At 47.0% G+C, this 14,854-nt stretch overlaps 1 protein-coding gene across 1 annotated transcript in view; it reads right to left on the bottom strand.

Annotated features, from left to right (window-relative positions):
• LOC138612151 (inverted formin-2-like) overlaps nt 1–13,714 on the bottom strand; it is a 24,168-nt gene extending 10,454 nt beyond the window's left edge. Inside the window, exons 1-12 of the mRNA XM_069685464.1 lie at nt 13,586–13,714; nt 12,743–13,004; nt 12,496–12,611; nt 8,711–8,870; nt 8,553–8,586; nt 8,048–8,189; nt 5,573–5,705; nt 4,579–5,073; nt 4,281–4,411; nt 4,115–4,176; nt 3,534–3,636; nt 3,217–3,302 (exon numbers count right to left, since the gene is read on the bottom strand). Coding sequence (XP_069541565.1) covers nt 3,217–3,302; nt 3,534–3,636; nt 4,115–4,176; nt 4,281–4,411; nt 4,579–5,073; nt 5,573–5,705; nt 8,048–8,189; nt 8,553–8,586; nt 8,711–8,870; nt 12,496–12,611; nt 12,743–13,004; nt 13,586–13,714 — 1,853 coding nt within the window. The remainder of the gene's footprint in view (nt 1–3,216; nt 3,303–3,533; nt 3,637–4,114; nt 4,177–4,280; nt 4,412–4,578; nt 5,074–5,572; nt 5,706–8,047; nt 8,190–8,552; nt 8,587–8,710; nt 8,871–12,495; nt 12,612–12,742; nt 13,005–13,585) is intronic.
• Nucleotides 13,715–14,854: the final 1,140 nt, after the last annotated feature.

The raw sequence follows: 14,854 nt of genomic DNA, 5'->3' as shown, positions 1-14,854 counted from the left end.
AGAGACTGACTGAGTGACTGAGAGACTGACTGACTGAGTGACTGAGTGACTGACTGACTGAGTGACTGAGTGACTGAGTGACTGAGTGAGTGAGTGACTGACTGACTGAGTGACCGACTGAGTGACTGAGAGACTGACTGACTGAGTGACTGAGTGACTGAGTGACTGAGTGAGTGTCTGACTGACTGACTGAGTGAGTGACTGAGTGAGTGACTGAGTGAGTGAGTGACTGAGTGAGTGAGTGACTGAGTGACTGACTGAGTGAGTGAGTGACTGAGTGACTGAGAGACTGACTGACTGAGTGACTGAGAGACTGACTGACTGAGTGACTGAGTGACTGAGTGACTGAGTGACTGAGTGAGTGACTGAGTGACTGACTGAGTGACTGAGTGACTGACTGAGTGAGTGAGTGACTGAGTGACTGAGAGACTGACTGACTGAGTGACTGAGAGACTGACTGACTGAGTGACTGACTGACTGAGTGACTGAGTGACTGAGTGACTGAGACAGTGAGTGACTGAGTGAGTGAGTGAGTGACTGAGTGACTGAGTGACTGACTGAGTGAGTGAGTGACTGAGTGAGTGAGTGACTGACTGAGTGACTGAGTGAGTGAGTGACTGAATGAGTGAGTGACTGACTGAGTGACTGAGTGACTGAGTGACTGACTGAGTGAGTGAGTGACTGAGTGAGTGAGTGACTGACTGAGTGACTGACTGAGTGAGTGAGTGACTGAGTGAGTGACTGAGTGAGTGAGTGAGTGAGTGACTGAGTGCCTGACTGAGTGACTGAGTGACTGACTGAGTGAGTGAGTGACTGAGTGAGTGAGTGACTGACTGAGTGCGTGAGTGAGTGACTGAGTGACTGACTGACTGAGTGAGTGAGTGACTGAGTGAGTGACTGAGTGAGTGACTGAGTGAGTGAGTGACTGACTGAGTGAGTGAGTGAGTGACTGAGTGACTGACTGACTGAGTGACTGACTGAGTGAGTGAGTGACTGAGTGAGTGACTGCGTGAGTGACTGAGTGACTGACTGACTGAGTGACTGACTGACTGAGTGAGTGACTGAGTGAGTGACTGAGTGAGTGAGTGAGTGACTTGACCGAGTGACTGAGTGACTGAGAGACTGAATGACTGAGTGACTGAGTGACTGAGAGACTGAGAGACTGAGTGACTGAGTGACTGACTGACTGACTGACTGACTGAGTGAGTGACTGAGTGACTGAGTGAGTGACTGACTGCCTGAGTGACTGACTGCCTGAGTGACTGACTGACTGAGTGAGTGAGTGAGTGACTGAGTGAGTGACTGAGTGAGTGAGTGACTGACTGAGTGACTGAGTGACTGAGAGACTGACTGACTGAGTGACTGAGTGAGTGACTTGACTGAGTGACTGAGTGACTGAGAGACTGAATGACTGAGTGACTGAGTGACTGACTGACTGACTGACTGAGTGAGTGAGTGACTGAGTGACTGAATGAGTGAGTGACTGAGTGCCTGACTGAGTGACTGAGTGACTGACTGAGTGAGTGAGTGAGTGACTGACTGAGTGAGTGAGTGAGTGACTGAGTGACTGACTGAGTGAGTGAGTGACTGAGTGAGTGACTGAGTGAGTGAGTGAGTGAGTGAGTGACTGAGTGACTGAGAGACTGACTGACTGAGTGACTGAGTGAGTGACTTGACTGAGTGACTGAGTGACTGACTGACTGACTGAGTGAGTGAGTGAGTGACTGAGTGAGTGACTGAGTGACTGAGTGACTGAGTGAGTGACTGAGTGAGTGAGTGACTGAGTGACTGACTGAGTGACTGAGTGAGTGACTGAGTGACTGAGTGAGTGAGTGAGTGAGTGACTGACTGAGTGACTGAGTGACTGAGTGACTGAGAGACTGACTGAGTGACTGAGAGACTGAGTGAGTGAGTGAGTGAGTGAGTGACTGAGTGAGTGAGTGAGTGAGTGAGTGAGTGAGTGAGTGAGTGAGTGAGTGACTTAGAGACTGACTGAGTGACTGAGAGACTGAGTGAGTGAGTGAGTGAGTGAGTGAGTGAGTGAGTGACTGAGTGAGTGACTGAGAGACTGAGTGACTGAGTGAGTGAGTGAGTGAGTGAGTGACTTAGAGACTGACTGAGTGACTGAGAGACTGAGTGAGTGAGTGAGTGAGTGAGTGAGTGACTGAGAGACTGAGTGACTGAGTGAGTGAGTGAGTGAGTGAGTGAGTGACTGAGTGAGTGACTGAGAGACTGAGTGACTGAGTGAGTGAGTGAGTGAGTGAGTGAGTGAGTGACTGAGTGAGTGAGTGACTGAGTGACTGAGTGAGTGACTGACTGAGTGAGTGAGTGACTGAGAGACTGAGTGAGTGAGTGACTGAGTGAGTGAGTGACTGACTGACTGACTGACTGACTGAGTGAGTGACTGAGAGACTGAGTGAGTGAGTGAGTGACTGAGTGAGTGAGTGAGTGAGTGAGTGAGTGAGTGAGTGAGTGAGTGACTGAGTGAGTGACTGACTGACTGACTGACTGACTGACTGAGTGAGTGAGTGAGTGACTGAGTGAGTGAGTGAGTGAGTGAGTGACTGACTGACTGAGTGAGTGACTGAGTGACTGAGTGACTGACTGAGTGACTGAGTGAGTGAGTGACTGACCGACTGACTGACTAACTGAGAGTGTCAACTAAAGTAAAAAAATAAAATAACCGTCCGGGAAACACTTCAAAATAAAAGCACAGAGTACAAATGAGAGGGGTCAGAATTCCAGATCAGGCTTTTACTTTGAAAATCATACCGGAAGTGTTGACCTACTTTACTCTCCATGCCTGTGACTTAAACTACAGGAAGATTTCCAACTACATTAAATAAAATACCACAAAAGAGCTCTACTTGCAAACTTCATATTAATTACATTTGAATGAATGAGTAAAGAGCATCAGTTAGCTTAGCATTACGACGTACTTCCCTCTCATTAGAAGCTGTATGAATAGTACTTACTGTGAAACTTATTTCTCCACATATGCAGACAAAAGTAAAACAAACGTATCTGTTAGCCTCTAAATCTGTCATGTTGAAAGTTATGCCTGCTTGTAATACTACAGAGACTTCCTGTTTACAGCTGGTTGTTCCTGATTGGACAGCACTTCAGATGTTTCCTAGCAACAGATTTACACAACTCTTTACTAACTTTTAGGGTTCAACCTGTTTTAAGAAACACCAGGTGGAGCTCTTGTCCTACCTGGGGACGCCCAGCAGGTGCAGGTAAAACTGATCCACTGAGGACAACTTGTCCCTGTCTGCCTGGTGACACTTCAGGTTCTCTACCTGTAGAGGTGTGGAAGGACAAGAGATGAACAGGTGGGGTAAAAAACTGCAGCACAGCTGGAACCTTTACAAAACAGGTGAAAGACAGGTACGACAAATAATAATAAGATAAAGTACAGGTCAAACAGGTATGAGAGGTATAAGGTATGTTACAGAAAGATGTAGGACAGGTGTAGAACAGATTGACCAGAGGTGTAGGACAGGTGTGTTAGTGTCACTGTGACCTCTGACCTCATGTTTCTCTGGCAGCAGTTTGATCAGCTGTTTCAGGACCTCCACATCAAACCTGGACCTGTCTCCTCTCCAGATCAGAGACACTAAGTCCACATGAGAACTGCAAGAGAGACAGACAGGAGACAGGTGAGACAGGTGAAGGACCATCAGTGGAGACAGGTGAGACAGAAAAATGACAGGTGCAGAACAGATGAGGAGGTTAAGGCAAGGACAGGTAGGACAAGAGGGACAGCTAGTTAGCTTAGCATTCAAGGGGTAAATTCCGAGCCCACATTACCTGGGACATTAACTGAGTATTTACTCCCGCACTATTGATCATGTGACACTATGATATTGTATGTTAGCTATGAAGTGGTTGCATGCTAACGTTAGCTGTTGTCTTAAAGAAGCTAATAGGTAATTATGCTGTTTTACTTTCAAACAGCCCGACGTCCCTCCACATCTCTACTCTACTGACTTCAGCTGCTCATCAGTCCGGAGACGGAAATGATTTGTCAGATTTATTATCACTATGGTTAAAGCTTTTTTGGCTTCCCAGCCTGAGTGTGACATCATTGGACAATGAAAGAACAGGTCACCATTTGAACTGCTTCAAGAAGATGTTGAGGTTGAGACTCTTCTTGGCGTCGATGAAGGAAATCTGAGGATGAAGTGAAAGACAAAAAGACGATCGATGAGAGGATGTTAGCTGGGCCTTAAACACCAAACTGATCAGGGGGACTGCTGCAGAAAGACCTGCTGTACCTCTTTGGGCTTAGTCGTGGCTTTGGTTCTGGTTCTGGTCTCAGTCGGAGGAAAACTGAAGAGCTGCTCGATGCTGCAGTAATCAGGCTCCACTAAATCTGAGGACACCAACGTCCACAAGGACTGATGAGCTGCAGAGACGGACATGAAGACACTGTGTCTTCAGAGAGTTACCTCAGACATCCAGGTATGAATACCAGAGTCCTAGAGCAGACCCGGACCTGAGCCAGACTTGGACCAGAACCAGTAAACACAGGGAGGACAACAGGAGGTGAAAACGTGTCAGAGGCTCACTGACCTGTCACTGCTCTGGACGGGAGCTTCAGCCAGTTCAGCTTCTTCATACGAAGGGTAGGGCAGGGGGCGGAGCTGTAACCTGACCTGCCCAACCCCTGAGCTGTCTGAGCTACGATGATGTCACCTGGAGGAGGGGGAGAAGCTGGCATACCGGGTAACGGGGGAGGAGGGGGAGGAGCTGGCATACCAGGTAATGGGGGAGGACGGCGGGGAGCTGGCATACCAGGTAAGGGGGGAGGTCCTATACCAGGTAATGGGGGAGGAGGGGGAGGAGCTTTCAAACCCAGTGAAGGGGGAGGATGGGCTGTAACAGAGGGAGGAGCTTGAGAAGGGGCTGCTATTGAGTCGTCCTTGATAAAACACTCTGATTGGCCTAGAGGACTGTCCAGGAGTGGAGTCTGTACCGCCCTGTCGATGGTTTCGATCCTGTGATTGGCTGAGGGAGACTTGTGGGGGAGGAGCCTCTCCAGCAGACTATCTGAAGAATCTAAGTCAGCTACAAACACGCAGGTCCGAAATATCGGAACCAGACACACACACACACACACACACACGCACGCACGCACGCGCACACACACACACACACACACACACACACACACACACACACACCTGATTAGGACACTTCCCCAACATTATGAAGCCTGCCCTCAGACTTCCTGTTCTTACCCTCCAAACCAACCAGGAAGAACAAAGAAAGACGTCTTTTTATCTTGTTTATTGAAGAGAGAGTCATAGACCAAATATTGATGCATAATTGATTTAAAACCACTCACAAACCACCGACAGACCACGTGTAAACAATGATACCCAGTAACTGTTGAAGCGGCATTGGATCCTTTGTTTTAATGTGCAACTTATTCAACCTTATTCAGTAAAACCAGTCCCCACCAAGCCATTAGACTGAGCCTGGTCCACCTTGGTTCTGAGATCGTTCCACACTGTGGACCTGCCCTCTGGTGAAGATGAGATGTAGATAAAGAGTGATGACTTACAGTCCTGGGACAGCAGGCTGGCTCTGTCAGCAAGCAGCTCCAGAGTGGACCACACCTCTGCTCTGTCCGGGTCCACCAACAGCAACGCCTGAAGGATGGACAGCAGCTGCATCGAGGACGGACTGCTGGACACCTGGAGGGGGCGGGTGGAGGTGCTTTTAGATGGAGGTGTTTCAAGTGGAGGTGTTTTAGATGAAGGTGTTTTTTTTTAGTGGAGGTGCTTCAGGTGGAGATGTTTTTTTTAGGTGGAGGTGTTTTAGGTGGAGGTGTTTTAGATGGAAGTGTTTTAGGTGGAGGTGTTTTAGGTGGAGGTGTTTTAGATGGAGGTGTTTTAGGTGGAGGTGTTTTAGGTGGAGGTGTTTTAAATGGAGCTGTTTTAGGTGGAGGTGTTTTAGATGGAGGTGTTTTAGGTGGAGGTGTTTTAGGTGGAGGTGTTTTAAATGGAGGTGTTTTAGGTGGAGGTGTTTTAGGTGAAGGTGTTTTAAATGGAGCTGTTTTAGGTGGAGGTGTTTTAAATGGAGGTGTTTTAGGTGGAGGTGTTTTAAATGGAGGTGTTTTAGGTGGAGGTGTTTTAGGTGGAGGTGTTTTAGATGGAGCTGTTTTAGGTGAAGGTGTTTTAAATGGAGGTGTTTTAGATGGAGGTGTTTTAAATGGAGGTGTTTTAGGTGGAGGTGTTTTAGGTGGAGGTGTTTTAGATGGAGCTGTTTTAGGTGAAGGTGTTTTAAATGGAGGTGTTTTAAATGGAGGTGTTTTAGGTGGAGGTGTTTTAGGTGAAGGTGTTTTAAATGGAGCTGTTTTAGGTGGAGGTGTTTTAGATGGAGGTGTTTTAGGTGGAGGTGTTTTAAATGGAGGTGTTTTAGGTGGAGGTGTTTTAGGTGAAGGTGTTTTAGGTGAAGGTGTTTTAAATGGAGCTGTTTTAGGTGGAGGTGTTTTAGATGGAGGTGTTTTAGGTGGAGGTGTTTTAGGTGGAGGTGTTTTAAATGGAGCTGTTTTAGGTGGAGGTGTTTTAGATGGAGGTGTTTTAGGTGGAGGTGTTTTAGGTGGAGGTGTTTTAAATGGAGGTGTTTTAGGTGGAGGTGTTTTAGGTGAAGGTGTTTTAAATGGAGCTGTTTTAGGTGGAGGTGTTTTAAATGGAGGTGTTTTAGGTGGAGGTGTTTTAAATGGAGGTGTTTTAGGTGGAGGTGTTTTAGGTGGAGGTGTTTTAGATGGAGCTGTTTTAGGTGGAGGTGTTTTAGATGGAGGTGTTTTAGGTGGAGGTGTTTTAGGTGGAGGTGTTTTAAATGGAGGTGTTTTAGGTGGAGGTGTTTTAGGTGAAGGTGTTTTAAATGGAGCTGTTTTAGGTGGAGGTGTTTTAAATGGAGGTGTTTTAAATGGAGGTGTTTTAGGTGGAGGTGTTTTAGGTGAAGGTGTTTTAAATGGAGCTGTTTTAGGTGGAGGTGTTTTAGATGGAGGTGTTTTAGGTGGAGGTGTTTTAGGTGGAGGTGTTTTAAATGGAGGTGTTTTAGGTGGAGGTGTTTTAGGTGAAGGTGTTTTAAATGGAGCTGTTTTAGGTGGAGGTGTTTTAAATGGAGGTGTTTTAGGTGGAGGTGTTTTAAATGGAGGTGTTTTAGGTGGAGGTGTTTTAGGTGGAGGTGTTTTAGATGGAGCTGTTTTAGGTGAAGGTGTTTTAAATGGAGGTGTTTTAGATGGAGGTGTTTTAAATGGAGGTGTTTTAGGTGGAGGTGTTTTAGGTGGAGGTGTTTTAGATGGAGCTGTTTTAGGTGAAGGTGTTTTAAATGGAGGTGTTTTAAATGGAGGTGTTTTAGGTGGAGGTGTTTTAGGTGGAGGTGTTTTAGATGGAGCTGTTTTAGGTGGAGCTGTTTTTTTTAGGTGGAGGTGTTTTAGATGGAGGTGTTTTAGATGGAGGTGTTTTAGGTGGAGGTGTTTTAAATGGAGGTGTTTTAGATGGAGGTGTTTTAGATGGAGGTGTTTTAGGAGGAGGTGTTTTAAATTGAGCTGTTTTAGGTGGAGGTGTTTTAAATGGAGGTGTTTTAGGTGGAGGTGTTTTAAATGGAGGTGTTTTAGGTGGAGGTGTTTTAGGTGGAGGTGTTTTAGATGGAGCTGTTTTAGGTGAAGGTGTTTTAAATGGAGGTGTTTTAGATGGAGGTGTTTTAAATGGAGGTGTTTTAGGTGGAGGTGTTTTAGGTGGAGGTGTTTTAGATGGAGCTGTTTTAGGTGAAGGTGTTTTAAATGGAGGTGTTTTAGGTGGAGGTGTTTTAGGTGGAGGTGTTTTAGATGGAGCTGTTTTAGGTGGAGATGTTTTTTTTAGGTGGAGGTGTTTTAGGTGGTGTTTTAGATGGAGGTGTTTTAGGTGGAGGTGTTTTAAATGGAGGTGTTTTAGGTGGAGGTGTTTTAAATGGTGTTTTAGATGGAGGTGTTTTAGGAGGAGGTGTTTTAGATGGAGGTGTTTTAGGTGGAGGTCTTTGGTTGTGTTACCTTGGTGAAGAGCGAGCTGAACACCTGCTGGTGGCTGCTCATGTCGATGCCTCCATACAGTCGCTCCATCTCGTCCTCATCCTCCGTCAGTGAGTCCTCGAACGCATCACACTGGATGTTCAGGTCCTGGTCCTGCGTCTCCCTGAGGACAGAGACACACTAACTGTCCCACATGTTGGGCACTGAGTATTTAGTCACTGGCCCAGACGTACGTACGTAAGTGGGTCAACATGGTCTGACCTGGGTTCATAGGTGTAAAGGTTTCATGCTGTATTTTTACTTCCTCTTGTTTCGTTTGTGTTAAGATGGAATTCATGAAACTGAAAAAATTTAATGACCGGTACCCAAACTATTCTCAGCTCTGAAAGTCCTTCAGAGCATGAAATGTGTTTAAACTTGTCCGGTCAGAACCCCAGCTGTCTGTATTCACTGACGGTCACTGGTCTCAGGCTGTCAGCCGTCCTTTTCTCTGCACTCTGGATTATATATCTAAATAAATCTTTACCTCAGTCGGTGAAGCTGGTCCAGCAGCTGCAGTCCTGTAACGATATGCATTTGACTTTTTAAACAGAGGATTTTGTTATCACTCATCATGAGTCCAAAGGCTGAACATTATGAGTGTTTTACTATCTGTGATGTCAGTGATGTATTGATGATCTGTACCGATGAACTCCCGACGCACTCGGTCCCTCCTCCTCAGGTCTTCTTGTCCCAAAACGAGCACGTTGACGATGGTCATCAGCGCCACCATGTACGGGACGTTGTCAGTGCTCTGAAGCTCGTTCAAGATCACACTGAAGCGATACTGCTGCTTCTTCAGACTCTGAACACAAACACAGGACGTTCAAACACTCTGAGGTGTTTTACATTCACCTAAACACCTGAACATCCACGTTTAACCTGTATCTTCACTCTGAGGGTCAGAAAAACAGGTGGAACTGAAACACACGTTCTTAGATGGATTAAACTAGGACGAGGTGGAGGTCAGAAACAGTCCGACTTCTGTTGTGACCTGTTTTAATCACACGAGGACAGGTGTAAGGACAGGTGAAAGACAAGAGTAAGAAAGTTGTGAGGACAGGTGTAAGGACAGGTGAAAGACAAGAGTAAGAAAGTTGTGAGGGCAGGTGTAAGGACAGGTGAAAGACAAGAGTAAGAAAGTTGTGAGGACAGGTGTAAGGACAGGTGAAAGACAAGAGTAAGAAAGTTGTGAGGGCAGGTGTAAGACAGGTGTAAGAAAGGTGTAAGGACAAGTGTATGACAGGTGTAAGGACAGGTGTCAGACAGGTGTAAGAAAGGTGTAAGGACAGGTGTAAGACAGGTGTAAGGTGTAAGACAGGTGTAAGGACAGGTGTAAGACAGGTGTCAGGACAGGTGTCAGACAGGTGTAAGAAAGGTGTAAGGACAGGTGTAAGGACAGGTGTCAGACAGGTGTAAGAAAGGTGTAAGTACAGGTGTCAGACAAGTGTAAGGACAGGTGTAAGGACAAGTGTAAGACAGGTGTAAAGACATGTGTCAGACAGGTGTAGGGACAGGTGTAAGGACAGGCGTAAGAAAGGTGTAAGGACAGTTATAAGGACAGGTATAAGGACAGGTGTAAGGACAGGTGTAAGGATAGGTGTAAGAAAGGTGTCAGACAGGTGTAAGACGGGTATGAGGACAGGTGTAAGACAGGTGTAAGGACAGGTAAAAGACTGAAAGACAGGTGTAAGGACAGGTGTAAGAAAGGTGTAAGGACAAGTGTATGACAGGTGTAAGGACAGGTGTCAGACAGGTGTAAGAAAGGTGTAAGGACAAGTGTATGACAGGTTTAAGGACAGGTGTCAGACAGGTGTATGAAAGGTGTAAGTACAGGTGTCAGACAGATGTAAGGACAGGTGTAAGACAGGTGTAAGGACAGGTGAAAGACAGGTGTAAGGACAGGTGTAAGACAGGTGTAAGGACAGGTAAAAGACTGAAAGACAGGTGTAAGGACAGGTGTAAGAAAGGTGTAAGGACAAGTGTATGACAGGTGTAAGGACAGGTGTCAGACAGGTGTATGAAAGGTGTAAGTACAGGTGTCAGACAGATGTAAGGACAGGTGTAAGACAGGTGTAAGGACAGGTGAAAGACAGGTGTAAGGACAGGTGTAAGACAGGTGTAAGGACAGGTAAAAGACTGAAAGACAGGTGTAAGGACAGGTGTAAGAAAGGTGTAAGGACAAGTGTACGACAGGTGTAAGGACAGGTGTCAGAAAGGTGTAAGGACAGGTGTAAGACAGGTGTAAGGACAGGTGAAAGACAGGTGTAAGAAAGGTGTAAGACAGGTGTAAGGACAGGTAAAAGACTGAAAGACAGGTGTAAGGACAGGTGTCAGACAGGTGTAAGAAAGGTGTAAGGACAGGTGTAAGGACAGGTGTCAGACAGGGGTAAGAAAGGGGTAAGTACAGGTGTCAGACAAGTGTAAGGACAGGTGTAAGGACAAGTGTAAGACAGGTGTAAAGACAGGTGTAAGGACTGGTGTAAGACAGGTGTAAAGACAGGTGTGAAGACAGGTGTAAGGACAGGCGTAAGAAAGGTGTAAGGACAGTTATAAGTACAGGTATAAGGACAGGTGTAAGGACAGGTGTAAGGATAGGTGTAAGAAAGGTGTCAGACAGGTGTAAGACGGGTATGAGGGCAGGTGTAAGGACAGGTGTAAGACAGGTGTAAGGATAGGTGTAAGAAAGGTGTCAGACAGGTGTAAGACGGGTATGAGGGCAGGTGTAAGGACAGGTGTAAGACAGGTGTAAGAAAGGTGTCAGACAGGTGTAAGACGGGTATGAGGGCAGGTGTAAGGACAGGTGTAAGAAAGGTGTCAGACAGGTGTATGAAAGGTGTAAGTAGAGGTGTCAGACAGGTGTAAGAAAGGTGTAAGTACAGGTGTCAGACAGGTGTAAGAAAGGTGTAAGACAGGTGTCAGACAGGTGTAAGACGGGTATGAGGGCAGGTGTAAGGACAGGTGTAAGAAAGGTGTCAGACAGGTGTATGAAAGGTGTAAGTACAGTTGTCAGACAGGTGTAAGAAAGGTGTAAGGACAGGTGTAAGACAGGTGTAAGGACAGGTATGAGGGCAGGTGTAAGGACAGGTGTAAGAAAGGTGTCAGACAGGTGTATGAAAGGTGTAAGTACAGTTGTCAGACAGGTGTAAGAAAGGTGTAAGGACAGGTGTAAGACAGGTGTAAGGATAGGTGAAAGACAGGTGTAAGGACAGGTGTAAGACAGGTGTAAGGACAGGTGTCAGACAGGTGTAAGAAAGGTGTAAGAAAGGTGTAAGGACAAGTGTACGACAGATGTAAGGACAGGTGTCAGACAGGTGTAAGAAAGGTGTAAGGACAGGTGTAAGACAGGTGTAAGGACAGTTGAAAGACAGGTGTAAGTACAGGTGTCAGACAAGTGTAAGGACAGGTGTAAGGACCATAGACTGTATAAATAATGGACGTAGTCTCAGTGATGTCACCCATTGGTTTCTGAAGCAGCGTCTTGAAGCCCCGAATTGCGCTGCCGCTGGGGGTCGCCATATTGGAAATGCCAGAGTCGGCTAATCCAGAGGCAGGCAAGGAGGCGGAGCGGGACCGAGCTAAAGCCTACGGCTGAGCTCTATGGGCGGGCCGCATGAATCAGCCAGCTACGGCTATGAAGCTAGGCTATATACTCCTCAGCGTAGCTAGCGGTTATTAGTCATAGTTTTCTGTACCAGGCTGTAAACATGTTTATTTCTGCTGTAAAGATGGGCATTTTCCCATCTGCTGTAATGTTATTTCTTGTTTTCTGGAGCCTCAAGTGGCCACTCGAGGAACTGCAGTTTTTTGCACCGCATTGGCTTCCTTTTTTAACACCGGAGGTTGCCGCTTGGTAAGGACAAGTGTAAGACAGGTGTAAAGACAGGTGTCAGACAGGTGTAAGGACTGGTGTAAGACAGGTGTAAAGACAGGTGTAAGACGGGTATGAGAGCAGGTGTACGACAGGTGTAAGACGGGTATGAGAGCAGGTGTATGACAGGTGTAAGACGGGTATGAGGGCAGGTGAAAGGACAGGTGTAAGGCAGGTGTAAGACAGGTGTAAGACGGGTATGAGGGCAGGTGAAAGGACAGGTGTAAGGCAGGTGTCAGACAGTTGTAAGACAGGTATGAGGGCAGGTGTAAGGACAGGTATAAGACAGTTATTAGGGCAGGTGTAAGACAGGTATGAGGGCAGGTGTACAGACAGGTGTAAGACGGATATGAGGACAGGTGTAAGGACAGGTGTAAGACAGTTATGAGGGCAGGTGTAAGACAGGTGTCAGGACAGGTGTAAGAGGGGTTTGAGGACTGGTGTAAGGACAGGTGTAAGAAAGGTGTCAGACAGGTGGAAAGGACAGGTTTAGGGACAGGTATAAGACAGGTATGAGGACAGGTGTGAGGACAGGTGTGAGGACAGGTGTGCAGCGTACCCTGTAGTGGTCCAGGGCGTCCTGAGTCAGGTGGTGTCCCCGAGGGTCGAACAGGGCGAGGGCAGCCAGCAGCTCAAACACCTGCATCTTTACCATGACGTTGGATGTGTCCAGAGCTGGGGACACACACAGGTGAACACAGGCACAGGTCATGTGACTCCCCAGCAGCCAATAGGAAGACAGTCGGTGAACATGTGACAGGAGGGATTCAGAGACAGGAGGAGACAGAGCGAGGACAGGAGCCCACCCTGGGTCAGCGTCCTGACATAGCCGTGGTGGTCCAGGATGAAGTGCAGACCTGCTGATGAGTTCATGACGGCACGGACACAGGTGACACAGGTGAGCTGCAGCAGAGCGTCAGCGATGCGAGCGTGGCCACGACCCGACAGTCGCTCCAACGCCTCCATCAGCAGGTCCAAACCCCTCAGCTCCAGGAACTGCACCATCCAGGACCGCTCACTGGCCTCCAACCGCCGACGCAAACCTGAGTAGTTCACCACGGAGGGCACCTGAAGGGGTCATGGGGCGTTCAGAGACAGGAGGAGGATTTCAGGGACCAAGAGACTCTCTCTTCAGGTGTTTTTGTTTTAGAATTAGAGGTCATCACGGGTCCACAATGGCAGCAACGATGAAATAACACCGATAACACATATTGACAGATCTATCAGCAGGAAGAGAGACAGCAGTCAGTCACATTTGTTATTGTGCAGGTGCAGGAAGTGGATTTATTCTGTTACAGAGGAGGTAAGTTAGAGAACATGAGAGAGACGTGAGAGTGGACTCATGTTGTCCAAAGATCACGAAACTGTCAGTGATGTTATGGTTAGCATGAGCTGATGAGCTGAGCTAGCAGCCCCCGAGCAGGATGTCCTCAGTCTGCTGAGGAGCCAAACACTGATGTTACTGTGCTTTCTGCTTTTAATCATCTTGACTCGTCTTAAACAGCTTTAAAACGTGTGACAGACCACATCAGAGCTTTGTGTCTGATGTGGTCCACTAGCTGATCTCTGAGCTGATCGACAGGCTGCTGCTCTGAGACCAGTCTGAGGTGCTCTTCCCTGCAGTGTCCACCAGGTGTCAGTGCTCCCACCTGCAGCAGTCTGATGCAGAGCTCGGGGTCGGCGTTCTCCAGATTCGTTTCCTGTCTGGCATCGGGGTCGTGGGCGGGACATCTTGTCACATGGCCCTTCACCGCCTCCCATTTGGTTCTGGCTGCCATGACGATGAGGAGCTGCAGAGACTGAAGGTCATCATTGATGTTAAAATACAGCGTGTGTTCAGTTAAGGGGTAACACTGTGATATTCATATTTACATTACAGGTCGTCATGGTAACTGTGTGTCATAGTTTACCTTCATCATAAAGCAGCGGCCTCATTGCGTCTGATCATGTGTGGATTCATCGATCAGTCACACGTTTAAAGTCTCTGACTGACGTTAAAGTCCGACTCACCTGCACGATGATTCCTACAGTTTGTGATGCATTGTGGGTAAACAAAGTTGAACACCGGGTGGCATTGTCAACAGGATCACAAACAAATCTCTTTGTTTCAGCCTTTGTGTTCACAGGACGTCTGCACAAACTTTTCTTCTTCTGCAGACTGAGACGTGTTAAACACAGGTGTACTGATTTTCAGGTGTCAGATACTAAAACGAGCTCTTTGTTCTCTTTGATCAATAATAATAACTCAGACACTTTAAAGCAGCTCTGGTTCGTTTGAGTCTAAACACACGTTCCACCTGTGTTTACCTGCTGTTCATCAGAGCTGAAACTGGACTTTAAACTATCTCGTCTGTCACTTCATCGTCATGTTTAACATCACTGTTTAAAGCTCCACATGAGATACCCAGCAGGTACTCATGTGAGTGTTTCATTAATCTGACATGTGAGGAGAAACAACAGGAGGACTTTGTGTTTGTGTCAGAGTTCTTGTTCACTGATGATTGAAAACAGAAAGCAGCAAACAGCCTGAACTCTGCGCAGGTTGAAACTATTCATGAGTTAAAGCAGAAAATCAGTGTTTGATCACGTGTCACTCAATCAGCCTGAAGCTTTCCTCTGAGCTCTGTCAGGCTGATGTGTTCACAGAGGCAAACCCCGCACCAGACTCCATTCAAAAATCTGCCACTTAAGTGTCTCTGTTCACGTCATCCAAGCTACACACAAAGTACAACACAGCTTCATACTGTGGAAATAAATACAGCATTCTGGTGAGCTCTTCTTTTCTAGAAACTTCTGTAGTCGTATATAAACTCCAGCAACGTCTGCAGCTCCGCTGGTACGGTCACAGCAGCTTTAAGGCGATTTTTAAATCTGAATAAGAATGTGTGAGCGACAGAAGAAGCGCCGGATGACACTGA

Source organism: Semicossyphus pulcher, unplaced genomic scaffold, assembly GCF_022749685.1.
Source record: "Semicossyphus pulcher isolate SPU_LCO1_2020_fin unplaced genomic scaffold, fSemPul1.0.p SCAF_11, whole genome shotgun sequence".
In the NCBI taxonomy this organism is placed as follows: Eukaryota; Metazoa; Chordata; class Actinopteri; order Labriformes; family Labridae; genus Semicossyphus; species Semicossyphus pulcher.
Note: the sequence above shows the minus strand (reverse complement) of the source record. Positions and strands in the feature narration are given on the sequence as shown.